The sequence below is a fragment of the Syzygium oleosum genome, unplaced genomic scaffold (genome assembly GCF_021117445.2).
Source record: "Syzygium oleosum isolate NSW1041296 unplaced genomic scaffold, Sole_v2.1 Sole_v2.03, whole genome shotgun sequence".
In the NCBI taxonomy this organism is placed as follows: domain Eukaryota; kingdom Viridiplantae; phylum Streptophyta; class Magnoliopsida; order Myrtales; family Myrtaceae; genus Syzygium; species Syzygium oleosum.
This window is the reverse complement of record NW_026607487.1, coordinates 16,270,631-16,296,554: the sequence shown is the minus strand read 5'-3', so window position 1 is coordinate 16,296,554 and position 25,924 is coordinate 16,270,631. Positions and strand designations below refer to the sequence as shown.

The 25,924-nt window shown below is 39.1% G+C and overlaps 3 protein-coding genes across 8 annotated transcripts; 1 reads left to right on the top strand and 2 right to left on the bottom strand.

The window, feature by feature from the left end:
• Positions 1 to 1,599: 1,599 nt before the first annotated feature.
• LOC115671740 (60S ribosomal protein L39) lies at positions 1,600 to 2,332 on the bottom strand. Its single transcript, XM_030593371.2, has 3 exons — positions 2,191 to 2,332; positions 1,937 to 2,040; positions 1,600 to 1,836 (listed from the first exon to the last, which is right to left on the bottom strand). The coding sequence occupies exons 1-3, from the start codon at positions 2,191 to 2,193 to the stop codon at positions 1,788 to 1,790; spliced, it is 156 nt and encodes a 51-aa protein (XP_030449231.1). The 5' UTR covers positions 2,194 to 2,332; the 3' UTR covers positions 1,600 to 1,787.
• Positions 2,333 to 5,143: 2,811 nt separating this feature from the next.
• On the top strand, positions 5,144 to 19,068 carry LOC115671875 (ureide permease 1-like). Of its 2 annotated transcripts, none has more exons than XM_056309146.1 (7): positions 5,144 to 5,859; positions 6,738 to 6,876; positions 7,243 to 7,417; positions 7,885 to 7,922; positions 8,009 to 8,106; positions 8,252 to 8,626; positions 18,443 to 19,068. In XM_056309146.1, exons 1-7 carry the CDS (start codon positions 5,623 to 5,625, stop codon positions 18,593 to 18,595), a joined length of 1,215 nt encoding a protein of 404 aa, XP_056165121.1. In that variant the 5' UTR covers positions 5,144 to 5,622; the 3' UTR covers positions 18,596 to 19,068. The 2 variants fall into 2 exon arrangements, with proteins under 2 accessions (XP_056165121.1, XP_030449402.1); XM_030593542.2 differs by lacking the exon at positions 18,443 to 19,068 and adding an exon at positions 8,979 to 9,614 and having other exon boundaries at positions 5,146 to 5,859.
• On the bottom strand, positions 10,781 to 25,423 carry LOC115671873 (protein root UVB sensitive 3). Of its 5 annotated transcripts, none has more exons than XM_030593537.2 (15): positions 25,112 to 25,422; positions 24,955 to 25,012; positions 24,656 to 24,715; positions 24,518 to 24,556; positions 24,369 to 24,431; positions 24,226 to 24,282; positions 23,941 to 24,004; positions 23,091 to 23,174; positions 22,649 to 22,731; positions 22,420 to 22,549; positions 21,778 to 21,870; positions 21,537 to 21,675; positions 20,942 to 20,982; positions 20,680 to 20,861; positions 10,781 to 10,935 (listed from the first exon to the last, which is right to left on the bottom strand). In XM_030593537.2, exons 1-15 carry the CDS (start codon positions 25,261 to 25,263, stop codon positions 10,837 to 10,839), a joined length of 1,344 nt encoding a protein of 447 aa, XP_030449397.1. In that variant the 5' UTR covers positions 25,264 to 25,422; the 3' UTR covers positions 10,781 to 10,836. The 5 variants fall into 5 exon arrangements, 3 of the variants coding, with proteins under 3 accessions (XP_030449397.1, XP_030449393.2, XP_030449396.1); XM_030593536.2 differs by lacking the exon at positions 10,781 to 10,935 and adding an exon at positions 19,686 to 20,186 and having other exon boundaries at positions 25,112 to 25,420; XM_030593533.2 differs by lacking the exons at positions 10,781 to 10,935; positions 20,680 to 20,861 and adding an exon at positions 11,283 to 11,557 and having other exon boundaries at positions 25,112 to 25,423.
• Between the last annotated feature and the right edge of the window lie 501 nt (positions 25,424 to 25,924).

Genomic DNA, 25,924 nt, shown 5'->3' with positions numbered 1-25,924 from the left:
AAATTATATTAAAATTATTTTTGGATGAAAATGCCCTTGACTGGCCGAAAAATTTGGCCGGCCGGCGGGGTCAGGCCTTTATTTGAAATTATTATAGCCACTTCAAGCCGTTATTTGAGAAAATGAGATTCACAAGGTTCACTTCATGCCCTTATTTGAAATTTTCCCTAATATCAACCTTTAAGTTACATCCTTGTTTGGCGCACAAAAGCTCCTCAGTTTTACTTGCAATTTCTTCTGGAAAGTCTGCCCGTGAGACAATAGTGTCTTACATTCTTTGGTAGTGGTCATGAACTTAACAGTGATAAAGCAATATTTTTGCAATTTGACCAATAAGGTTGTTTTAAGTATTCCAGGAAGATGTTTTAGACGCCATTTCCAATCGCGCAATGTGCACATTCAGCATCAAACACTCTCCGGCTCGAGCATGCCTTTCTCCTTCGCGAAGAGGAGGCCACAAGATTCAATGTCAAACGGTAGGTTATGGTAATAAAAAAAGAGGCAAAAGTCATCATAAACTCTATACTACGTCTGCTATAACATATTTAACCTAAACTACTTTTTTTGCATGACACCAAAAATTCCAAACTTGTACCTATAACACATTTACAATCCATTAAAGTTTTGTTAATGAGAACTTTAAAAATTTGCCTCAAACAGTGCCCACGTTATCTAAATAAAATAAAAACGACGTTTTAATTAAGAAATATCTCGACAAAAGTTTAATGTGTCACATAAATACAAGTTTAGAGTAAATTTGTCATATTAGGTATATTTTGAGTTTTTTTATGTCACAAAAAAGGTAACTGTGTCATAGCTTGAGGTTTTTTTTGTAGCTTTTTCCAAAAAAAAAATAGAGTAACCTCAGTCGAAGGAAGAAGCGTAAGAACCAAAATCGCTCACTTTGCCAATTCTCACCACCATGCAAGAATGGGTTGCAGTAGAGTTGAGCTGATCAGCCCAACCTCTGATTATTCATCCAAACACGGGGGATACTTGATGACACATACATGAAACATTGCAACACGTAAAGTAAACGGTATCTTGTCACCAAGAAAGCCCCAAAATCCTGTATCGTATTACCCCGATACAGTACGCTCAAACTCAAATTCGGGGGAACAACCGAATCCCTCATACCACTGAACAAATTTACCTTACCAAGGAGAACAATCACCTAGCACCCGTGCCGGTGCACGCGAAAGAATTCACACCACACCTAATGCCATCAGAGCAAACGCTATCCAATTTAACAAACACACGACATCCACAGGAACCACCCGTGCAACTGCGCACCCACCAGAATTCAAACGCTACTTTGGCGGTATGCCGGGACAATCGAAGGCAAACTACATCTCAGCAATACGGATCTAATTTCCCGTTAATTTCGTTAACTTAGGCCAAGGGACATGATAAGAAAGGTTCGATCTGCTGTCGCATAGTTTCGACATGGAAAAACTAACGGGCACAGAAGCAGGGAGCCATGAGGGGGTAACAAAAGCCGAAAGCGCCTCCCCTCCTCCATCTGAACTATAACACCACTCACGACAGGGCAAGAGAAGATAACTACACGACTCAGGATTAACATTAACAACATCAAAATAAACGAAAGAGAAAAACCCAGTCGACAATGATATAGGAAAATGTCATTACAATTCAACTTGCTCAAAAACGTAACTTCCATCCACTGAACTCCAAATCAAACATAAACCTCGTCCACAGTCTTGCAAATGAAGTAAAAATCTCCATCTTTTTCAATAAAAATAAGCTCAAATTACGTCTAACCCTCCTCAAAATCCTAACTTGGTGCGGCGCCAGTGCCTGCGCTTCGCGTTGTACCTGGAATCGAAGCCGAAACCGCTCTAATCACTACTCGACTCTCTCATATCACCGATTGACGACAACAGACAAATGAAAAGCGACGGCGAGAAGATCGAACCTGATGGTGTTGTCGGTCCTCATGCGGATCCAGTGTGGGATGGGCCTGTTCTGCCTCATCTTCTTCGCCAACTTCTTCTTGATCCTGAACGTCTTGTGCGACGGCTACAGACCGAAAAAAACAGAGCACAAGTTAAGCCGACAGAGACATCCGCTCATCACCGTTTCCACAGACAACCCAGAACACAAAACCAAAACTTTCAGCCATCCCATGTACGCAAAGAGCGAGAGAGAGCAAGGGAGAACGACTGTTACCATCTTCGCTGACGGCGGGCGAGCGGACGCGGGGGTGTACCCGAGCTGAGAGATGGAGTTGCGGAGATGCCGAGCAGACCAGAAACCCTAGCTCTCCACATCTTCGCTTTTATAGTGAGGATTGGGGGATGCAGGTCCGGTTTCATGGGCCGGGCCCAGGTAGATGCGAGTGGCTTCCATCGGCCCAGCATGGTATGGGCTGGGCTTTGAATGGTGAGTCTTATCAGTGTAGAACTAGAGCTCAATCCTCCTTGAAGTTCATTTCCTTCTGCCCAGAAAAGGAAAATGTAACCACAAAAAAATAAAAAAGATGAAAAACTTCGACATGCTTTTGCTTAATTTGGATTGAGATGTAACTAGCAAATCTATCTCCCATTTGTTTTTCCAGGCTTGGACGTGACGCCGACGACTTCACTAGTGGCAATTGCAATGGGAGGTTCTATAACACGGTCGCCTCGGGTCGCGCGACCTCAAGAGACACCGTCATCGGTGTTGTTTGTCTATCAAGAGGTAGCTGGATGGAGGAGAATGAAAGAGAGAGAAAAAAGGATTAAATTTTTATTTATTTCCACGTCAGCCACTAAAGTGGCAACATGAACATGTGTCAAGTTGTGAGTGGCTGGAAATAAAAAACATACATGCCATATCAGTTGCTGACTTGGCAATATCTGATCATTGAATATTTTCTCCTTTTTAAGGGCTTGAACCCCCAATAACTAAACAGGCTGAGCCCATATCGAAACTGCGAGGATATCACTAAAAAGAAAGCTCGTGACTTTTCACTTAATGACCACTTACATATACCTATTATTATAGGTACCGTTAACCATTTTTTCTAAATAAATTCCCACATTGAAGAAATCAAATTACCCTCCTTGCAAATTCGTCTTGGCATCTTGCTTATGGTTCGAGTGATTTGGCTTTTGATTGGTTTTGAGTGCTTTTTGTGGGTTTGAAAATCTAGGATGGGAGGATGTGTATTTTTCGATGGCATTCTCGTAAATAGGAACGCAATGATAATTTGATACGAAGGTGCAAAGTGGTAGCCAAACATAAAACTCACATGTGTTTGGTACTTTAAAAAAAAATCAATGTATGTAAATGGCCATCGATAAATTGTGCATTTGGAATTTTCCCATAGAAGTTATTGAAGCTCCAATGGCTAAAATTGAATGAAGAGAATCTTGTTCTCAAGTGCGATTAGGATAACCCTTAAGGTAACTGAAAATAGCAAAATTATCTATTGACACCTAAATTTTGAAAACTCATCTAGTCAATCATTGCATTGGAAAATTAGGAGTACACCCCGACCCAAAAATAAAAATGTTATTAATTTGTATTTGTATATTAGGAGCATCCTAATAGTAATGAGCCCACATGAATTGTTTTTTAATTGGATTGGAGCTAAATGGATTTAGACAAAGAGGCTCTGAGCTTAATTATATATTCTAACCAAGCCCGCGAGAGGAACAAGTTCGGCCAAGCCCATTATTCTCTCATGATGGTAAAAAATTGTAAGATTGGCAGATGGGGAGTGCTTGATTTGGATCTTTAATCATATTTTGGAATAATAATGTTATTATCTTTACCAATTTTGAAATAATAAAGAGAGTCTATCCTCATTTCCTAGTAAGAAAGAGAGTATCCTAATTTCCTAATAAGAAAAACGACATAATCCAAAATAGGAAGCTAGGATATTCCTTATTCTTGTAATTCTATATAAACTCATTAAGGCTCCTTCACAGAGGGGGTTGACAATTAAAAGGTGGGTTCCCAATTGAGGTTAGAGAAAATTACACATATGATCATCACATGTTGTCTACGAAACATTCTTATTTTACAAAAATGCACAAAAATTTACATTGCATTTGGGATAGATTGCATTCATCTAAATTTTTTAGACTCCGTTCGTTTTGCGAAAAATATGACATTTTCTGAAAAATATTTTCTGAGAAGTCATTTTATAGGAAAATGATAATATTTTTCGATGTTCGGCTGAAATTTGAAAATAAACTAAAAAATATTTTTCGCCGTTTGATATTTGATTTGATTTTTTGGAGAAAATTACAAAAAAATTTTGATTTTTTTTTATCTTTAATTTATTTTTATTTTTAATTTTCTTTACTTTTTTTTTTTCCTTTTTGCTTCTTCCTCTGCCGGTTGTCGGCGACTGGCCACAAGTGAGTTCGAGCCTCACCACAGGGCAATAAGGCTTGAGCTTGCCAGATTCTGACGGGGCTCGAGCTCGTCAGAATCTAGCAAGCTCAAGTCTCACCGGCTTGTGGTCGGTCGCCGGCCGCTGCAGTGGTCGCGCAACTGCCAAGGAAGAAGCAAAACAAGAGAAAAAAAATAAAAACAATAGAAAACTCGATTTTTTTAAAAGGAAATAAAAAGTAAAAATAAAGGGAAAAAAGTGTTTGGTGAAAAAAAGTGATAAGTTGAAAGAAAGATGATGAAAAATGTTTTGCGCTTTTGGAGGTGTTTTTTCTTTCATTGGTGGAAAATGTTTTCCTTAACTAATTTATTTTTCGCGAACCGAATGCTAGAAAATCCAAAAAACGTTTTTTGAAAATTATTTTCCTTGAAATGAACAGGGCCTTAATTTAGAACTCAATATTTTAGGATTCATGAGTTACCTAATTTAGACTAGGATTTAATATAAATTATTACCCAGTTTAGTTTAGGTCATCATATAAATTAGGCAGTCTTCTATTTTTACCCAAAAGAAAATCTAAAAAATACACAGCACGCACATCACACATAGTATTAGTTTTATGATTACCGCCACGTCGTATCATATGTTGCATGTGGTCTTTAGATCAGTTGCATCCGACGTCGTTCCCCCCACTCGGAAAGCAAATCCATCCCGCGCGTTGACCGAATCTCCCGAATTATTAGGAAGACCAATCTCTCTCTCCTCCCTTCATTGGCGGGCGATGAACAGCGCGCAAAAGTCGGGAACCACAGCACGAACCCCCCCTCTCTAAGGAAGATTTCGAATCAGGAAAGAATCCTTGTTTAGGATTCCTTAGCTGGGTACTGAATCAGACCCCAGGTGAAGGGAGATTCCTTGGACGGAATGCTCAACACAACAGTATCCAGCTAAGCAGCTGCAGAGCCATATAAGAATCTCTCCCCCTCTTTCGAATCTTCAGGGGGCTTGCATTGCATTTCGGGACCTGAATCTCTGATCATCACGCCACGGAGGGTGTTGGGTCCTTCTTCATTGTGCTGTAGATAAACACTAGCGGATCCCGAGAGCTCGGCAGGGAGATTCCGGGCTCGTGATTGTTCGGTCGGGTGTTCCGATTCTTGATTTTTTGGCTTCTTGGGTGTCCCCGGAAAGTGATTCCAAGAGCTCGGCCGGAAGTTTCAAGGAACTCCAGTCATCATAGTGTTTTCCATTTCCAGGGGCAACCGAGCTCTTTAACAATGTATCTGGTGGAGAGTAAAGGAGGTGCGATCGGGTGCATGTTGCTCTCCCTCTTCTTCTTGGGCACTTGGCCTGCTATATTGACTCTTCTCGAAAGGCGAGGCCGCCTTCCGCAGCACACTTACCTTGATTACACGATCACCAATCTCTTGGCTGCTGTGATTATTGCTTTCACATTTGGCGAGATCCGCGCAGGAACACCAGAGGCGCCGAATTTCTTGCAGCAACTTTCTCAGGTGAGTTTTTTGACTTCCTCTGTTATTCGAGGTTGATGGAATGTATATTAGAAGGAAAAAGAAGAAAGGCTTAAGTAGAAGCACATATACGAGGGGAATAGGCAGCGATTTCTACCCGATCAAGTGAAAGACATGGCAAGTCCCGTTATATACTTCGCAATTACAATGATGAAATGGAAAAGAAAGAAAGAGTCTTGTACTTTGATGAATACTGAACCAGCTAGCGTTACTGATCAGTGAAAGTATAAAAAAAAAGTGAGGCCTTTTGGATTAATAGTTATAATCATTATTTGCAGTTCGTTGTGGTTCATGCATAATTGCAAGTCTGGTTGAGATTGGTGGTGCTTTTGAAAATTTACTTATACTTTGGTTGTATATCTCCATTTATTGACAGAGAAAGCTTTCATTCATTTCTAATGTAGCATCTTAGTTTGAATAAGAGGAGTCCGGCTCGGACATGTCATCTCACTTCACTTTCTGGTCATGAACAGAAGTACTGAGTTGGTGTAAAGCTTTGGATTTTATTTCAAACGCTTGGTATCACGTACAGCTAGAGAAGCCCGGTTAAGTGTAGATGCCTGGATAAAGCAGTCTATTTGCTGATCAGTTTCGGGTGTAATTCATTCTGATGTCATCCTTGAAATGGTTTCAAGACTAATCCATTTGTATTTCGATGGTTCATCCTCACTTTACCACACCCAATGTCCCATGAAAACTAACTTTTGTTATATGTCGTTCATCCATACCATGATATCCATACTACAATTCTATCTCCTGACCTATCAAGAGTGCAGAAGCAATATACACGGTCACGCATGTGACGTTGCAGGACGACGTTACTTCATCTAGTTTTAATATCTGTAAGTTGATTGATGCAGGATAATTGGTCATCGGTTCTATTTGCAATGGCGGGTGGCATTGTTCTTAGCCTCGGGAATCTTGCAACCCAATATGCATGGGCTTTTGTTGGTTTGTCAGTAACAGAAGTCGTCACTTGCAGCATAACAGTCGTCATAGGTCTCTTCATGTTCACTCTCCCTTTACTTGTATTTGTGCCAGTGATGAATATGTGTAGTTATATAGAGAAATGCGCGATGTACGGAAAAAATTTACAAAGATTTATTCATCAACTGATATGGCAAGAATTAATTTGGTTGTATGAACTAAACTCAACAACTAGATTTATTGAGTCTTTCATATAGTTTAGACAATTTGTCCTTGAAGCATCGATCCAAAATTTATGCATACATAATGTACAACTGCACATGTCAGAATGAATGTCTCTCCATATAAACAGATTCGACTTTATCTCCAGGAATTGCATGAATAGGAGTGACACAACTAACATCCCTCTGATTTCTTTTATTCTATTCTTTTGCTCAGGCACGACCCTGAATTACTTTCTGGATGGCAAAATAAACAGAGCGGAGATTCTTTTCCCGGGAGTTGGTTGCTTCCTGATTGCAGTTTGTCTTGGCTCTGCTGTTCACGCATCAAATGCTGCTGATAATAGAAGAAAGCTGAACAATCTTCTAGGCAATGGCAAAGTGGACGCCAGGTACATCTGCTTGTTTATAGATTAAAAGCATGAGTAAACTCAAATGTGTGAACTGATCAATTTTATTTCGTAACTGTCGGGACTTTGAAAGATTAATCAGTATTTGATAGGGGATTTTTTCAGTCCAAAGTAGACTCAGCATCCAAATGAAGATTTATTTAAGCATTTCTTTCAAACTACTCCATCTCTCCTACATGTTTGCTCTCCTTCGTCACTTTTTCACATAAATGAAGGAAATAAAAGGCTATATATGTGGAATTAATATGAAATCCCTGGTTGGCCTACTTATGCAAAGAAAAAGTGAACTTTTGCAGGTGAATGGATTTTTTATTTGGAGATTATTCTTTGATGTATGTTGTTAGTTTCGAAACTTCTATTGGTGTCGATTACTTTAATTTTTAGGACAACTGTTATAGCCTTTTCACGTAGAGATGATGTATGATGCAATTGTTTTACATCTTCCTCAGGGCTATTTATGTATATAATGGCACAACAGCGAATGAAGGTGAGAGACTTTCTGGAGTGATGACTGCTTCTCTAATCCAACGAGCTAGAAAATTTGTAGCCTAACTTATGACGTTTGCATAACAGGGCCAAAAGATGTAGAAAATGGGAATGAATCCACAGAAAAGGCAGAAGTTGGGACTGCTGATTTTCTGGTCGAAGTAGAGAACAGAAGATCTATCAAGGCTCGTGAAACCACTTCAACTATGCTTGTGGAACAAATTTGTTTAATATCTTTTTCATCTTCCGAAACCATTGGCATCATGACATTGGAGTGTGTTAGCGTTTCTCCATTTCTATAATTGAAATGCATATTTATTCTTCTTGTAGGTGTTTGGAAGAAGCGCCATACTTGGACTGAGCATAACTTTCTTTGCTGGATTTTGCTTCTCTCTTTTCTCACCAGCATTTAATTTGGCAACAAACGACCAGTGGCACACGCTGAAGGAAGGGGTTCCTCACTTGTCTGTATATACAGCATTCTTCTATTTCTCTGTATCGTGCTTCATTGTGGCCATCATTCTAAATATCAGCTTCCTTTACCGGCCGGTGCTCAATCTACCCAAAACATCATTCAAGGCTTATTTGAACGATTGGAATGGCAGAGGATGGGCTCTCTTGGCGGGGCTTTTGTGTGGATTTGGAAATGGTCTGCAGTTTATGGGTGGTCAAGCTGCAGGCTATGCAGCAGCAGATGCTGTTCAGGTTAGTTGACCAGGTTAGAGGGCACCAAAGGATCCATCCGATTAAAGAATTGACTTGAGCAGGAGTTTAACTTTTCAGTCCATGGTCAAACTGTTAAAGAATTAGTCTGAACTGAGAACCGAGTCTCCATGCAGTTTTTAATTTCAGAATCATTTCCGACTTCTTTTCTTTGTCTGTATCGATAAAGCATGAGATCACCGGACAAAGAGCGAACTTTTGCTAGTTTTTGTGGCCTGAACTAACAGTAAATCCCGAATCTATTCAGCCAACCTGGTCAAAAACACAATCCATAACATTTTCATGCTATGACTTTTCTTTCTTTTTCTAACTTTTAATCTGATGCATTATGCAGGCACTTCCACTTGTGAGCACCTTCTGGGGCGTAATCATATTTGGAGAATACCGCAGATCATCGAGGAAAACCTATGTTTTACTTTTTGGTATGCTGTTTATGTTCATTGTGGCTGTTGGAGTCCTAATGGCCTCATCGGGGCACCGTAAATAAGCCCCACTGCTACATTGCCCTAGTAAACAGAGTTTCGATGGCCATATATAATGAAAAGGCTGGATGTAGCAATTGGAAGAAAGCCAAAAGCAGTACGTAATCAATCACTTATTGATTGGTCTTGGTAAGAGGTGGCTCAAAGCAATCCGGGTTGGAAAGAAACTACAAGTAGATACCAGGACAGGGGCTTGATCCCCATTGATTAGGAAGGGGAAGTGAATGTCCAAAATATATAACTAAATTTCTTCTGTTGACAAGCATGACGTGGATCTATTAGTCATGGACCGTCAGTTCAGTTCTTTTGCTTTGTAACACAGTTCGGATTGGTAGTGCATTAAATTTCTTTCCCTTGGTCATGTCAGTTGAATAAATGTATTTAGATTGCTTTCAATAATTGTCGATACTGCAACTTGGGGAAAGAAGAAAAAATTGCCAGTGGGAAGCCAGGGAGCTGAGATTCCTGTCTCCACTGTTTAGTATGAAGTACTCCTTGTCTGTCTAGTTAAAAAATCATTTCATCCATATTTCGTGCTAACCATAGTCCTAGAGAATTCTAAGACCTGGTGTACTTATGTGCTCTAAACTTCGGACAGCTACAAAATCATTTCGACTGACTTTGACATACCTTTTTCTGAAAGTTCATATCCATTTTAAGCTAAATAAGCCTCAACTAGGGAGTTCATTCTGAAGGATCATATGCTGTATGAAAATTAGTCTAAAAAACTAAATCATCATCGACTTTGTCAAAGTTCTGGATTTCCAGGAGATCAAAGGCGTTTGGTCTGTTTCATGAGAGGAAGTTCCAGTAGTTAATGTCAAATGAGCTTTTGTAATAAAGGATGAAGAAGAAACATTCACAGAGAGATGTCAAGCTATAATCAAACAACCAATAGCTGTCTTACTAGAGGGCAAGGCCATTCCATGCGGCTCCTTCTCTTGCATATGAACCATTATTGATTCGTTTCCTGTAAACAAGCAGCTTATTCTGAAAGTTCGATACTTTGTTCTGAACATCCCTCGCATGATTGGAGATGCATCTTATGTAGGATGCATGGAGGGTCCCATCCACAAAAAAGGGGACAGGAATGAAAAATTATCCACAAGCAGATGTAGGTCTCAAAGGAAGAAGAACTACATAAAAACCGACCAAACTTTGCTTTTGGTTGGTCGAGATCAAAGGGTGAAACAAGAAGTAATACATGGTCATGAACTTTTAACTCAGCACTAAAAAAGAATGCAAAGTTCCAACTCCTAATGAGTTGATGATCTGACCCATTGGGCACGCGGCCCAGTGGCAAGGGAATTGGGTGAGGTGGAGATGTTTAGTTTTAAGTGTGGTGTTTGACTCGCACGCTCTTTAAAAAAACAAAGCAAAAGTCGAAAAAAAGAGGCGGACAGTTAGAGTAGGATAGATAAAAAAAAAAAAAAAAGATTTGATGGTCTAGAATTGCATATCTCTGTCTCTACCACAAGTTACAGCGGGGTCCTCGACACATACTGCTATATTTGCACCAGGATGATTAAACCCAAACATAGTTGACTTGATACCTAATCAGTGGTAGACACATTAAAGCACGGGAAGTAATTTAAATCCATGCATTAGCCCCATAGTTCTGTGCTCCCTAACAAGCATGCCGGTGCCCATTAAGCAATTAACCATTTCGCCCTTTCGTTGTTTGTTCCAATAGCTGACGGATGAAAGAACCTAGCTAGTTTTTTTATCGACAGAACTGTAAATCCAGTCAGCCCTCCAGATAAATGATGGTGTTAAAAGGCCTTCTGTTTTCCATCCCAATGACTTCAACTGCAAAATGAATTAGGGGAAGGTGAGAAAAACGAGTGCTCTTTCCCAAAACAAAAACGAACTGCTCATACAATATGTCATCCCACACAACACTATGGTCTGTGTGCATAAGCAATTGTTCTTCGTCAGTAAGAGGCTAAGAATGCTTCGTTCTATCCATTCAGCTTGAACTATTTGCATTTGCCAACTCCTTTCTGTAAGGTGAAAAATCATTTACACCTTCAACATGCGAGCTCTGGGTTAGATTCGGTTGACAGTCACATGACCCGGCCGTTTCTCCTTAGGTTTGGCGTTGAATCTTATGCCAACAATTATAAGGAGACGAGACAGCAAAGAGGCAAGTACGTGATGATTCGTGAAAATTATCTGACTTTTCTAACAATTATTTCTCTTACTCCATCCAAAAGGGAGATTTGACATAAACTGCTTTGAGTTGGATTCAGAAGAAATACTTCGTAACTTTTATCCATCCATGTCTGGGTTTCTGAATGCGCAGAATCACCATCTATTTCGTATGCCTCCACTAGTGCATGAATAAATGACTGCAAGACACCGGCAGCTGTTGCACTTTTATGCGTGACAATGCTGATGTCTTTGTTCGTTTCAACTATCAAGTACTTCTCTAAAAAATCAAAAGGTAAAAAGAAAAAGTAATTTCTATACAAAATATGAATCCACCAACAAAAATTAGAAAGAATCACACCTTTGTAACGATGAGATTCTGCTGTCCGCAGAAGGATCACCCTGTTCAAGAATGTAAAGAGCATAAACAGTTTCATAGGCCCCGATGCAACTCATCTGAAATAACATTTCAACACAGCATTTTTACGGGCAGTTAATCAAGCCATATTATAAGATTTGATAAAGTTAAGATAAAGATCAAGAGCAATCAGGATGGTTATTTACCTTTTGCAAAAGAACTTTAAATTTTAAAAGCAGTTAATGCCACCATCACTCACTCTAGAAATGTTCATCTCCAAAACTTGGAAGAGGTCTCTACCTTACGTTGGGATTGATTACTAAGTTTAAGTCAATAAGTTCCACTAATTAATCGATACTCACATCTCCTGCTGCCTAAGAGAAGAGACTCTCACACCCAATTTTATTCGTGTATGCAACAAGTTCACTTTCTTTGAGCCCCATGAAGATACCCAGGTAGGCAAAATATGCTCCAGTTTGGAAACCTTTGCCGGGGAGAGGACTGCCATACATTCACGCAAGGAATTAAAAATCCAATTTGGAGGGAGAAAGACAATCTAATCCATAAAGAGAAATAACTCTCAGTATCAATACTATTACGTTAAGCTCAAAGGCAGAAAGACTACGTTCAAAATCAAGGAATCCAAGGTGAACAAAATGATATGCTTCATGGAACAGGCAAATCAAATATCTCCATATAATTTAAACACAATCATAGCACTTGCAATGGCATTACCCTGTCCAGTTTCCATAAAATGCTGCAAAACGATTGAACTCCTTTCAACATTTAAAAGGCAGTGCAAGGCACTGAGCAGCCTTGTAATTTGCTGCACAATAATTGGGCTGATCAAAATAAGTGATTGCCCATAGATATAGAACAATGGTAGAGCTTCACAAATTAATAACAACCACTTGTATGGCTAGAAATATATTTTTTTTAGGAACTGGACAAATTAGTTCTGTCAGCAACTGGCACCAAAAGTTGTATACATGCCGACAGAGCACTTTCTTTTGAACAGCCCAATTATTGTGAATATCTTTCCAAATCCATGATCTGCTGTATAAATGAGAGTTGCTATCATCAACATCGTGTGATACTGCGTTGAGACAGAGATTTAGATCAAGCTCCTAGGTTGTACTAAAACTAAACTTATCTTTGGTTCTCCTATCCAAATGCAGAATCAACTTTGCTGAGGCAAACAAGAAACGTGAACGCCAGATTGAAGATATGAATCCAACATGAGGTATGAACTAATTATTAACTCGAAACCTATGCTACCAATTTTTTATTGTATATTCTTTTTATTGACTCAACATGATATTAATTAAAAGGGAAAACATCACCAAAAACCTCAAACTATGCCCACTGTGATACATTTACCCAAAAAATTTTTTGTAACACCAAAAATCCCAAACTATGCCCGCTGTGACACATTTACCCTAAACTTTTTTTTGTGACACCAAAAACTCCAAACTATGCTCACTGTGACACATTTACCCTCAGTTAGGGTTCTATTAAAAATCACCGTTAAAATCTGACGTGGCACCAACATGTCGTCTGATGTGGCATCACGTGAGCGCCCAGTCAGAAAAAAATAAAATAAAAATTAAACCTAAAAAAGAAAAAAATCGAAGTACTATAATTGCTGTTACTGTTCATCGTCTTCGAAGACGATGTACAGGGCATCGAAGATGATGAATAGTAACATCAATTACAATACTTCGATTTTTTTTTCTTTTTTAGGTTTAATTTTTATTTTTATTTTTTTTCTGACTGGGGGCTCACGTGGCGCCACATCAGACGACACGTCGGAGCCACGTCAGATTTTAACTGTGATTTTTAACAGAGCCCTAACTGAGGGGAAATGTATGACAGTGAGCATAGTTTGGAGTTTTTGATATTAAAAAAAAAAGTTTAAGGGAAATGTGTCACAGCGGATGTAATTTGAGGTTTTTGGTGGTATTTTTCCAAATTAAAAATAGACATTGTCACCTCATTGATTTCCCCGAGATTGGAAACAGTACAGACGAAAAGCTACCGCCACGTCCTAGGACAGGCTGCAGCAGAGGAGGAACCAGTGTGGATCTTAATCCATCTTTCACTGGTGTCCCATGATATCCCACGCCATTCTGCATCCGACATCGCTCCCACGGTCTGTTCCGGGGATGAGGAAAACGGCTTCACCGCAACCAACCAAAGGGGCGATGCATGGAAGTCGTTAGATCGTCCCCACTCTAGTGTTCGTATTTAACTCCACCCGAAAGCGACTCCATCACCACGCGTTGACCGAATCCCCCGAGTGATTAGACATACGTATCTCTCTCTCCTCCCTTCGTGGGCGGCGGTAAACGGCGTGGAAAGTTGGGAAGCAGAGCACGACCCCACCAAAACAAGATATCACGTTTTGAATCGGGAGACAATCCTTGTTTAATATTCCTTAGCTGGGTATTGTACCAGACTACAGCTAAACGAAGATTCCTTCAACGGAATGCGTAATAGTCTCCGGTTAAGCAGAGCCATTCAAGAATCTCTCTCACTCTCAAGTCTTCAGGTCCTTACGTTTTAGGACCGAATTATCTCATCATCGCGAAATGGAGGGTGTCGGGTCCTTTCTTATGATGCTGTAGATAACACTAGCGGGATTCCGAGAGCTCGGCGGGAAGATTCCGGGCTTTGGTTGTTCCGTTTCTTGATTTTGGCTTGTTGGGTCTCCCCGGAAAGTGATTTCGCAGCTCAATCTCACTTGCGTTTGGTTAGTTCCTACCCCCCTCTCTGAAAGTCAAACAGTTACTATTTTCTGCTCCGTAAATGTTAGATGCCTGAACGCTTCTTCTTTGTTCTGCCTCTGCCGGTGTTAGTTAGGAAGAGTTTAGAGGGCTATTGAGATAATGACGAGTTCTTTTTTTGTTTTTTTCTTTGTAAAATGAATAATAAACAGTGAACTAAGCAATTTGGACTCTGTCAATTCCGTGCTTCTCTTTATCTGCTATACTCTGCTTCTGCTATTTGTAGGTCATATGCGATCTCTAAAAGAATCAATTAAGATTAATTTCTTTTGGCCAGTGAAATCGACACCCTTGACTAATTGCTGTCGCATGCGTGTGGGCCGATGATACTTTATGTTCCGGTCTAGTTTTTCCAATCTTAATGCTTTATAAAATGAGCGGCGTAATTTAGCAACCGTCTGTCTTGACTCACATTAACCTGTTTGTGTACGAGAGTCTTCAATTGTAAAAGTTTTCAGTAGCTTTCTCAACGTCTTGGACAATCTAACTCGAATGGATCGACTTTTCTGGCCTATAAAACTAGACCTCCAGCGAACAAACAAGAAGAAGGCCAAAAGAAGAGCAATCGACTTCCCGTTTTGCTAGCTTTTCCAACAGGAGTTTCAAGGAACACCAGTCACCATAGTTTTTTCCAACAGGGGAAATTATTTCCAGGGGCAAGCGAGCTCTTTAACAATGTATCTGGTGGAGAGTAAAGGAGGCGCGATCGGGTGCATGTTGCTCTCCCTCTTCTTCTTGGGCACATGGCCTGCTGTATTAACTCTTCTCGAAAGGCGAGGCCGCCTTCCGCAGCACACTTACCTTGATTACACGATCACCAATCTCTTGGCTGCTGTGATTATTGCTTTCACATTTGGCGAGATCCGCGCAGGAACACCAGAGGCGCCGAATTTCTTGCAGCAACTTTCTCAGGTGAGTTTTTTGACTTCCTCTGTTTTTCGAGGTCGATGGAATGTATATTAGAAGGAAAAAGAAGAAAGGCTTAAGTAGAAGCACATATACGAGGGGAATAGGCAGCGATTGCTACCCGACCAAGTCAAAGACATGGGAAGTCTCATTATATACTTCGCAATTACAATGATGAAATGGAAAAGAAAGAGTCTTGTACTTTGATGAATATTGAACCAGTTAGCCTTACTTATCAGTGAAATTATCAAATTTAAAGTAAGGCTCTTTGGTTTAATAGATATACTCAATATTTGCAGTTCGTTGTGGTTCATGCATAATTGTAAGTCTGGTTCAGATTGGTTGTACTTTTGAAAATTTACTTATACTTTGGTTCTATTTCTCCACTTTATTGACGGAGAAAGCTTGCTTTCATTTGTGAAAGTAGCATCTTAGTTTGAATAAGAGGAGTCCAGCTTGGACATGTCATTTGACTTCACTTTCTGGTCATGAACAAATGTACTGAGTTGGTGTAAAGCTTTGGATTTTATTTCAAACGCTTGTAATCACATACAGCTAGAGAAGCCTGGTTAAGTGTATATGCCTAGATAAAGCAGTCTATTAGCTGATTAGTTTTGGGTATAATTCATCCTGATATCATCCTTGAAATGGTTTTAAGACTAATCCATATGAATTTCGATGTTTCATCCTCACTTTACCCACACCAAATGTCACATGAAACCTAACTTTTGTTATATATTGTTCATCTATACCATGGATACATACTACATATCAAGAGTGGAGAAGCAATATACACGGTCACACATGTGACGTTGCAGGACGACATTAATTCATCTAGTTTTAATAACTGTAAGTTGATTGATGCAGGACAATTGGTCATCGGTTCTATTTGCAATGGTGGGTGGCATTGTTCTTAGCCTCGGGAATCTTGCAACCCAGTATGCATGGGCTTTTGTTGGTTTGTCAGTAACAGAAGTCGTCACTTCCAGCATAACAGTCGTTATAGGTCTTTTCATGTTCCATCTTCCTTTACTTGTATTTGTGCCAGTGATGAATGTGTAATTATATAGAGAAATGCTCATGTACGGACAAGTTGTACAAATATTTATTCATCGATTGAAATGGCAAGAATTAATTTGGTTCCATACACTCAACTACTAGATTTATTGAGTCTTTCATATAGTTTAGACATTTTGTCCTTGAAGCATCAATGCAAAATTTAGGCATACATAATGTACAATTGCATATGTCAGTGTGTTTGTCTCTCTGTATGAACAGGTTCAACTTTATCTCCAGGAATTGCATGAATAGGAGTGGCACAACTAAGATGATGCTGATTTCTTTTATCCTATTCTTTTGCTCAGGCACAACTATGAATTACTTTCTGGATGACAGAATAAACAGAGCGGAGATTCTTTTCCCAGGAGTTGGTTGCTTCCTGATTGCAGTTTGTTTTGGCTCTGCTGTTCACGCATCAAATGCTGCTGATAATAGAAGAAAGCTGAACAATCCCCCTGGTAATGGCAAAATGGACACCAGGTACTTCTGCTCATTTATGGATTAAGAGCACGAGTAAACTCAAATGTGTTAAATGATCAATTTTATTTCGTAACTGTTGGGAGTTTGAAAGATTAATCACCATTTGGTAGTGGGAACTCTTCACTCTAAAGTTGACTCAGTATCCATATGAAGATTTATTTAAGTATCTCTTTCAAACCACTCCATCTCTCCTATATGTTTGCTCTCCTCCATCACTTTTTTACATGAATGAAGGAAATAAAAGCCTATATTTGTGGAATTTATACGAAATCCTTGGTTGGCCTACTTATGCAACTTTTACTAGTCGAGGAAAAAAGAAAAGAAAAAGCAAACTTTGGCTGTTGAATGGAGTTTCCATTTGGAGATTATTCTTTGATGAAAGTTGTTAATTTCAGAACTTCTACTGGTGTCGATTACTTTAACATTTAGGACCACTGTTATAGCCTTTTTACTTAGAGATGATGTATGATGCGATCGTTTTACATCTTCGTCAGGGCTATTGATGCATATGATGGCACAACTGCGAATGAAGGTGAGAGATTTTCTGAAGTGATGACTGCTTCTCTAATCCAACAAGCTGGAAAATTTGTAGCCTAACTAATGATGTTTGCATAACAGGGCCAAAAGATGTAGAAAATGGGAATGGATCCACAGATAGGGCAAAAATAGGGACTGCTGATTTTCTGGTCGAAGTAGAGAACAGAAGATCTATTAAGGCTCGTGAAACCACTTCAACTATGCTTTTGGAACAGATTTGTTTAATATCTTTTTCATCTTCCAAAACCTTTAGCATCATGACATTGGAGTGTATTAGCGTTTCTCCATTTCTATGATTGAAATGGATAGTTATTCTTCTTGGTAGGTATTTGGAAGAAGTGCCATACTCGGACTGAGCATAACTTTCTTTGCTGGATTTTGCTTCTCTCTTTTCTCACCGGCATTCAATTTGGCAACTAACGACCAGTGGCACACGCTGAAGAAAGGGGTTCCTCACTTGTCTGTATATACAGCATTCTTCTATTTCTCTGTATCTTGCTTCGTCGTGGCCATCATTCTAAATATCAGCTTCCTTTACCGGCCGGTGCTCAATCTACCCAAAACATCATTCAAGGCTTATTTGAACGACTGGAATGGCAGAGGATGGGCTCTCTTGGCAGGTTTTTTGTGTGGATTTGGAAATGGTCTGCAATTTATGGGTGGTCAAGCTGCAGGCTATGCAGCAGCAGATGCTGTTCAGGTTAGTTGACCAAGCTAGAGGGCACCAATGGATCCGTCCGATTAAAGAATTGACTTGAGTTGAGAGTTAAAGTTTTCAGTCCATGGCCAAACTGTTAAAGAATTGAACCGAACTGAGAACCGAGTCTCAGAATCATTTCCAACTTCTTTTTGTTTCTGTCTTTATCAATAAAGCATGAGATCATCGGACTGAATAGCGAATTTTTGCTAGTTTTTGAGGCCTGAACTGACAGTAAAACCCAGATCTATTCGGCCAACCTGGTCAAAAACACAGTCCATAACATTTTCATGCTATGACTTTTCTTTCTTTTTCTAACTTTTAATCTGTTGCATTATGCAGGCGCTTCCACTTGTGAGCACCTTCTGGGGGGTGCTCATTTTTGGAGAATACCGCAGATCATCAAGGAGAACCTATGTTTTACTTTTTGGTATGCTGTTTATGTTCATTGCGGCTGTTGGAGTCCTAATGGCCTCATCGGGGCACCGTAAATGAGCCCCACTGCTACATTGCCCTAGTAAACAGAGTTTCGATGGCCATATATAATGAAACAGCTGGATTTAGCAATTGAAAGTAAGCCAAAAGCAGTTATACTTATTGATTGGTCTTGGTAATAGGCAGCTCAAAGCAATCCGGGTTGGAAAGAAACTACAAGTAGATACCAGGACAGGGGCTTTTGATCCCCATGGATTAGGAAGGGGAAGTGAATGTCTAAAATGTAAAACTAAACTTCTCCTGTTGACAAGCGTGACATGGATTTATTAGTCATGGACCGTCAGTTCAGTTCTCTTGCTTTGTAACACACTTTGGATTAGTAGTGGTTTGATTTTCTTTCCTTTGGTCATGTCAGTTGAATCAAATGTATCTAGATTGCTTTCAATAATTGTCGATACTGCAACTTGGGGAAAGAAGAAAATTTGCCAGTGGGAATCCAGGGAGCTCAGATTTCTGTCTCCACTGTTTAGTATTTAGTACTCCTTGTCTGTCTAGTTAAAAATCAATTCATCCATATTTCGTGCTAACCATAGTCCTAGAGAATTCTTAGACCCGGTGTACTTTTGTGCTCTAAACTTGGGACAGCTACAAAATCATTTTGAGACGTACCTTTTTCTGAAAGTTCATATCCATTTCAAGCTGAATAAGCCTCAGCTAGGGAGTTCTTTCTGAAGGATTATATGCTGTATGAAAATTGAGTCTCAAAAACTAAATCATCATCCTGGAATTCCGGGAGACCGACTTGGTTTGGTCTGTTTCATGATAGGAAGTTCCAGTGGTTTATGTAAAATTAGCTTTTGTAATAAAGGATGAAGAAGAAGCATTCACAGAGAGACGTCAAGAAATAGTCAAACAACCAATAGTTGTCAAGGAACTGGAGGGCAAGGCCATTCATGCAGCTCCTTCTCTTGTAGATAAAACCATTATCAATTTGCTTCCCGTAAACAAGCAATTTATTCCGAAAGTGCGGTACTTTGGTGTGAACATCCCTCACATGATTGGAGATGCATCTAAAGTAGAATGTATGGAGGTTCCCTTCCACACAAAAAAGGGGACAGGTATGAAAAAATAATCCAGAAGCAGATGTAAACGTCAAAAGAAGAACTACATAAAAACCAGCCAAACTTTGCTTTTGGTTCGTCGAGATCAAAGGGTGAAACAGGAAGTAATATATGGTCATGAACTTTCAACTCAAAACTAAAAAAGAATGCAAAATTCCACCTCCTAATGAGTTGATGGTCTAGAATTGCATATTTCTGTCTATACCATAAGTTACAGCAGAGTCCACAGCCCATGCTGCTATATTGCACCAGGATGATTGAACCCAAACATAGTTGACACCTGATTAGTACATCAAAGCACTGGAAGTAAATTAAATCCATGCCTCAGCCCCATAGTTTCTGTGCTCCCTAACGAGCATGCCGGTGCCCAACAAGCATTAAACCATTTCTCCCTTTCATTGTTTGTTCCAATAGCTGACGGATGAAAGAACCTAGCTAGTTTTTTTATCGACAGAGCTGCAAATCCAGTCAGCCCTCCAGATAATTGATGGTGTTAAAAGGTGTTCAGTTTTCCATCCCAATGACTTCAACTGCAAAATGAATTAGGGGAAGGTGAGAAAAACGAGTGTTCTTTCCCAAAACAAAAACAAACTGCTGCTCTTTCGACCAAAAAAAAAAAACAAACTGTTCATAAAATATATCATCCCACACAACACTATGGTCTGTGAGTAAGCAATTGCTCTTTGTCGGTAAGAGGTTAAGAGTGCTTCGTTCTATCCATTCAGTATGAACTATTTGCATTTGCCAACTTCTCTCTGTATGGTGAAAAATCATTTACACCTTTGACATGCAGGGCTCTGGGTTAGATTCAGTTGGCAATCACATAACCTGACCATTTCCCCTTTGGTTCGGCATTGAATCTTATGCCCACAATTATAAGGAGATGAGACGGCAAAGAGGCCAGGACGATAATTCGTGAAAATGGACACACGAAAAAGATTATCTGACTTTTCTAACAATAATTTCTCTTACTCCACCCAAAAGGGAGATTTGACATATAAATTGCTTTAAGTTGGACAGTACCTCCAGAAGAAATACTTCGTAATTTTTATCCATCCATGTCTGGCTTTCTGAATGCGCAGAATCATCATTTATTTGGTATGCCTCCACAAGTGCATGAAGAAATGACTGCAAGACATCAGCAGCTGTTGCACTTTTATGCATGACAATGCTGATGTCTTCGTTCCTAACTATCAAGTACTTCCCTACAAAATCAAAGGGTAAACAGATAAAGTGATTTCTCTATAAAATATGAATCCATCAACAAAATTAGAAAGAATCACACCTTTGTAACAATGAGATTCTGCTGTCCGCAGAAGGATCATCCTGGTCAAGAATGTAAAGAGCGTGAGACAGTTTCATAGGCACTGATGCAACTCATCTGAAAGAACATCTCAACCCAGCATTTTTTTGGGCAGTTAATTAAGCCATATTATAAGATTTGATAAACTTTAAGATAAAGATCAAGAGCAATCAGGATAGTTATTTACCTTTTGCAAAAACATTCTAAATCTTAAGCAGTTAAAGCCACCATCACCCACTAAGAAATGTTCATCTCCAAAACTTGGAAGAGATCTCTACCTTAAGTTGGGATTATTTACTGGTTCCGTTTGTTTCGCGGAAAATAAATGGTTTTGAAAACATTTTCCAAAAGCCAATCACTTGTATTGCTTGAAATAAGTCAATAAAAAATACTTCCATTACTGATAACAATTTAAGTCTAAATATTTTCGTGGACAAAAAATATTTTCAGTCATTCGATTTTGTAGACAATACAAACTATCATTTTTAAGAAAATATTTTCCAAATCATTCATTTTCCAAGAAACAAACACACCCTAAGTTTAATTCAATAAATTTCACTAATCAATCCATACTCACATCTCCTGCTGCCTAAGAGAGGAGACTCTCACACCCAATTTTATTTGTGTATGCAACAACTTCACTTTCTTCAAGCCCCATGAAGATATCCAGGTAGGCAAAATATGCTCCAGTTTGGAAACCTGTGCTGGGGAGAGGACTGCCACGCATTCACGCAAGGAATTAAAAATCCTATTTGGAACAGGAAAATCAAATGTCTCCATATAATTTAAACACAATCATAGCCCTCGCATGGCATTACCTTGTCCAGTTTCCATAAAATGCTGCAAAACGATTGAACTCCTTTCGACATTTAACGAAGTCAGTGCAAGGCACTGAACAGCCTTGTAATTTGCTGCACAAAAGGAAAATAAAAGTTGTACCGCCAGATTAGTGAAAAAAAAAGAACCTCACTGGTTAACTTTTGCTGTTTAAATTAAATGATTATAAATTTATAAGTAACAGAAGTTGTGAAATTTATATCTTATAATTCTCTAATAGAAAACAAGTGATCTCCTATAGATCTAGAACAAGTGTAGAGCTTCACAAATGAATCCGTATGACTAGAAATATTTTTTTCTAGAAACTGGACAAAATCACCGCCCCTTGTTTTAGTTCTGCCAGCAATTGGCACCAAAAGTTGTATAAATGCCAACAAAGCACTTTCTTCTGATCAGCCCAATTATTGTGCATATCTATCCAACTCCATTTTCTGCTGTATAAATGAGAGTTGCTATCATCAACATCATGTGATACTGTGTTGACACAGAGATTTAGATTAAGCTCCTAGGTAGTACTAAAACATAACGGATTCTGGTTCTCTTATTTAAATGTGGAATCAACTTTGCAGAGGGAAACAAGAGCTGTGAACGCCAGATTGATGGAGAAAAGCAAGCTAACTTACCATACATGTGGAAAATGGTAAGTGAGAGAAAAGAAAACCAAATAACTAGAGGATGTCCAATTGTAACACGCGCAAGAAGCATTCCCAATGCCATGCCAATCATTGTAGCAACAGTCTCCTGACTTCCCTCCTGTATATACACACACTCAACACACTGGTTAGTAAATGACACCAGCACATGGATATGCCACATGACAATGGAGCAGCACACCTAATAGCCATACAGTACCTTCGCAGATATATCCGCTGCATTATTCTGAAGGGCAAAATGCTGAGTCAAAGCAGCTCTAGTTGCTCCACTAGCAACACCAGCTAATCAGGAAAAATGCGGAATATGCTCATCAGTACGATAATATCCCATTGTTCTGCAACAAGACATTCTAACTGCCATATTATACCACCCACCCACCCGCCCCCCACCCCCCCTCCCAAAGAAAAAAAGGGAAAGCAAAATTGATAACTTGGTGAGCAATAGTTCATTTCACAGTCTCATGGATAGTCAGTGTTGCATCAAAACTGGCAATTTCAGTAGCTTATGGCACATGGCAAAAAAGAACTCATCTCACAGAGATTCACAATAATCAAGTGAATATATCCTGACTAACAGATTTGAAAGTTTTATCTAATCGAGATGTCAATAATTGATGTCGTTGAAGGGATAAAGCACTTACTGAAAGATCTCGAAAGGCTTCCTAAGCAAACAACAAAAACAAATGCTGAAGGATACAAGGGGGAGACGAGATCCATCAACATCCCTGCAACCAACATGACAGCATCTAGTGACCATTTTTCCTTCTTCAAATATCTGCCAAAAAAGCACCTCTCCTCCCTTAATGGAGTGCAGCTTAATGTCATAAAATACAAGTAATTCTATCACTGCAGTTTTATATGCAATAAAAGAACATAATAGAAGTAAAGGAAAGAAGGCAATACCCTGCTGAACTGACCTAGGTATTATATTATTAGTTAAAATGAGTAAGATATCTTGTTCTTTGGTGGTTAAAACTGAGTGTGTTAAATAATCAATCTTTCTCCTATAAGTTACACACTAATTAGCAATCAGGAGTCTTGGCTGGACAAGTTCATCGCAATCAAGAGATTTACATTTTAAAAGGCAGTAAAAGCCCAACAAAAATTTTGAAGTATGTTCTTTTTATGTTGGCATGATAAATGAGCTAAAAGGTATAATAAAAAGGATACACATGTAACTATGTAAGAACATATATATGTAAGGTAACAGACTGACAGCACATAAGAGTCACAGGCAAAGAGCCCATCGAATAAAAATTTCTCTACATCGAATCCCTACATTGCCGTGATAGTGAAAAATCAGCGAAGTTGAAGATAGGCAATAGATGAAAGGTAAGTCAGAACCATGAAAGATATGAAGTATGCTCAAGTTGAGATGAAATGAGATAAAAATGACGCGAAGAAGTCAATAAGAAGTTTACTTGAGAGAGAGAGAGAGAGAGAGAGAGAGAGAGAGAGAGAGAGAGAGAGAGTTGGCAGTTCAAGGCATACCGAGATCATTCATGAGGTCGGCAACCAAACGCCACATTTTGGCATTGCTATCCAAATTTGAACCCTGAGTATGCAGCATCTCAACCGCTTAATTTACCAGCTCTAACATCAATCAAGAATTCTATTCAAATAATAAAGCTCATATTCTGAGGGAGCACATATCAAGTCACACATCTAGAGCCAGAAAAAAAAATCTATGTGCCCCGAAACAACTATATTGTCTTTGCAGGACCATTTATCTTAAGACTGAATAGTTGACATTATGCAGAAGATATCAATGCACACCTGGTAGAATGTGAATAAAATGCCTCCAACCATGCCGGTTAAATCCCTCAGAAACCACTGTGACAAAATTACAAAGTTAACTAGTTAGCCATTAGTTAACTTAAGCCAAGAAAAAGAAAGCACGTGGCTCGCGCTAGCAGTACCTGGAATGTCGCACCTAGAACAGTCGCTGATTTTTCACCAACTCCAATGGCACTCAGAAGAGCCTTGAAAGTGATTAAAACGCAAAGCAATCAGATGCATAGCATTACCCGTAGATTTTCAGACCACTTTGCTGAGAAGTGAGCCTCACCTGAGTGGAAAGCATGGTCCTTATGTAGGTCGAAAGGCCCTACAGAGGGAACCAAAGCAATTAATTCTAGTAGTAAAAGATTGATAGAGCCAATCAGATTGATCGGATTATGACAATTAATTAAAAAGTTCAATGCACCTGCAATGAATCCCAAACTTGGAAAGGGACATAATCAGGGGTTACACTGCTAGGAAAACCCTGCATTCACAGAAAGCACCATGAAAATCACAAGGGAATGTCAGAAACTTCATAACCTTACAGAAAATGATCAAATTTTCCGTCAGAAACTCCATAACTTCACACAAAAAGATCAAATTTTTCGTCAGAAACTAGCACGAGAGATCCACAAACAACAAACCCAAGACAGCCAATTATCCGAAAAACACAAATAGAGAATAAAAAATATTATAGAGAGTTAAATCACGATAGCTAGTCACCTCAGGGACAAATGCTTCAAGAACACGTCTCCAGACATGGCCGAACCGATTGCCCGATCTGTGGGGAAAAGAAAACTCAACTTTGGTCAGCTCAACACGAACTCGAGCGATGAACATGTAAGCGATGGAGTGTGCATAGTGGGAAAAAAAAAGCGACCTTTGTATGGAAAGGGAAGGAGCAGCAGTGATGATGGCGGTTCTTGAAAGCTCTGCAGAAGATGAGCCATTCCATTCTTCTATTATCAAAGTCCTGTCTCCAGAATTACCATCCCACGAGGGGATCAGTTCCCTTGCAGTTGAATCTTCCATGAACAGACGACGATTCAACCAGATTTCTCTTCACTGTCGTTTGTTTTCGGTTCAGCGGGAGGTGAAACATGCGTCCGCTCTCGAAGTGTTCGCTTGGTTTCACTTTCTGCAACCTCGTCTGTTTCGGAAAGATTCATCTTTTCTTCTCTGTCTCTGGTTAATGGAGAAATTACATTTTCCTTATTAACCATTTATATTTATTTACAGTAACCTACTTTCAATTTTAACCACTACTAGTGAATAACCGCGCCCTAGAACAAAGGGTAAATGGCACGGTTTCTGAACTTTGACTTAATCTACAATACGATTATTGAATTTTAAATTTATTCAATACGATCTTTAAACTTCAATTTAATGTTTAATATTGTCCTTAAAATTTTAATTCGTTCAATATAATCCATAAACTTTTAGTACCTGTTCAATATAGTTCATATACTGTATGAAAATGTTCAATGTTGTCCCTAGATTTAAATTAATGTAAAGATAATAATTGTAGTCCAAGGACTGAATTGAACATTTCAGATACCGTATTGAACAAATTAAAAATTCAGAAAACGACATTGCCCGTTGGGCTGACGTTCATGAATCACGTTAAACAAATTTAAAGTTCAAGAACTACAATGCACGTTGAGCCAAAGTTCATAGACTATTTTTGTCATTA

What these genes read in the sequence shown, in the direction of transcription:
- LOC115671740 (XM_030593371.2), bottom strand. An exon ending in AGGACCGACAACACCATCAG is followed by an intron (nt 1,837 to 1,936) that starts GTTCGATCTTCT and finishes CTTCGATTCCAG; the next exon opens with GTACAACGCGAAGCGCAGGC.
- LOC115671873 (XM_030593537.2), bottom strand. Translation starts at nt 25,263, where the DNA reads ATGGAAGATTCAACTGCAAGGGAACTGATCCCCTCGTGGGATGGTAAT. An exon ending in CGACCTCATGAATGATCTCG is followed by an intron (nt 23,175 to 23,940) that starts GTATGCCTTGAA and finishes TGTTGGTTGCAG; the next exon opens with GGATGTTGATGGATCTCGTC. An exon ending in ACGAAGTATTTCTTCTGGAG is followed by an intron (nt 10,936 to 20,679) that starts GTACTGTCCAAC and finishes TTCATTTTGCAG; the next exon opens with TTGAAGTCATTGGGATGGAA.
- LOC115671875 (XM_056309146.1), top strand. Translation starts at nt 5,623, where the DNA reads ATGTATCTGGTGGAGAGTAAAGGAGGTGCGATCGGGTGCATGTTGCTC. An exon ending in TCTTGCAGCAACTTTCTCAG is followed by an intron (nt 5,860 to 6,737) that starts GTGAGTTTTTTG and finishes TGATTGATGCAG; the next exon opens with GATAATTGGTCATCGGTTCT. An exon ending in CAGCAGCAGATGCTGTTCAG is followed by an intron (nt 8,627 to 18,442) that starts GTTAGTTGACCA and finishes TGCATTATGCAG; the next exon opens with GCGCTTCCACTTGTGAGCAC.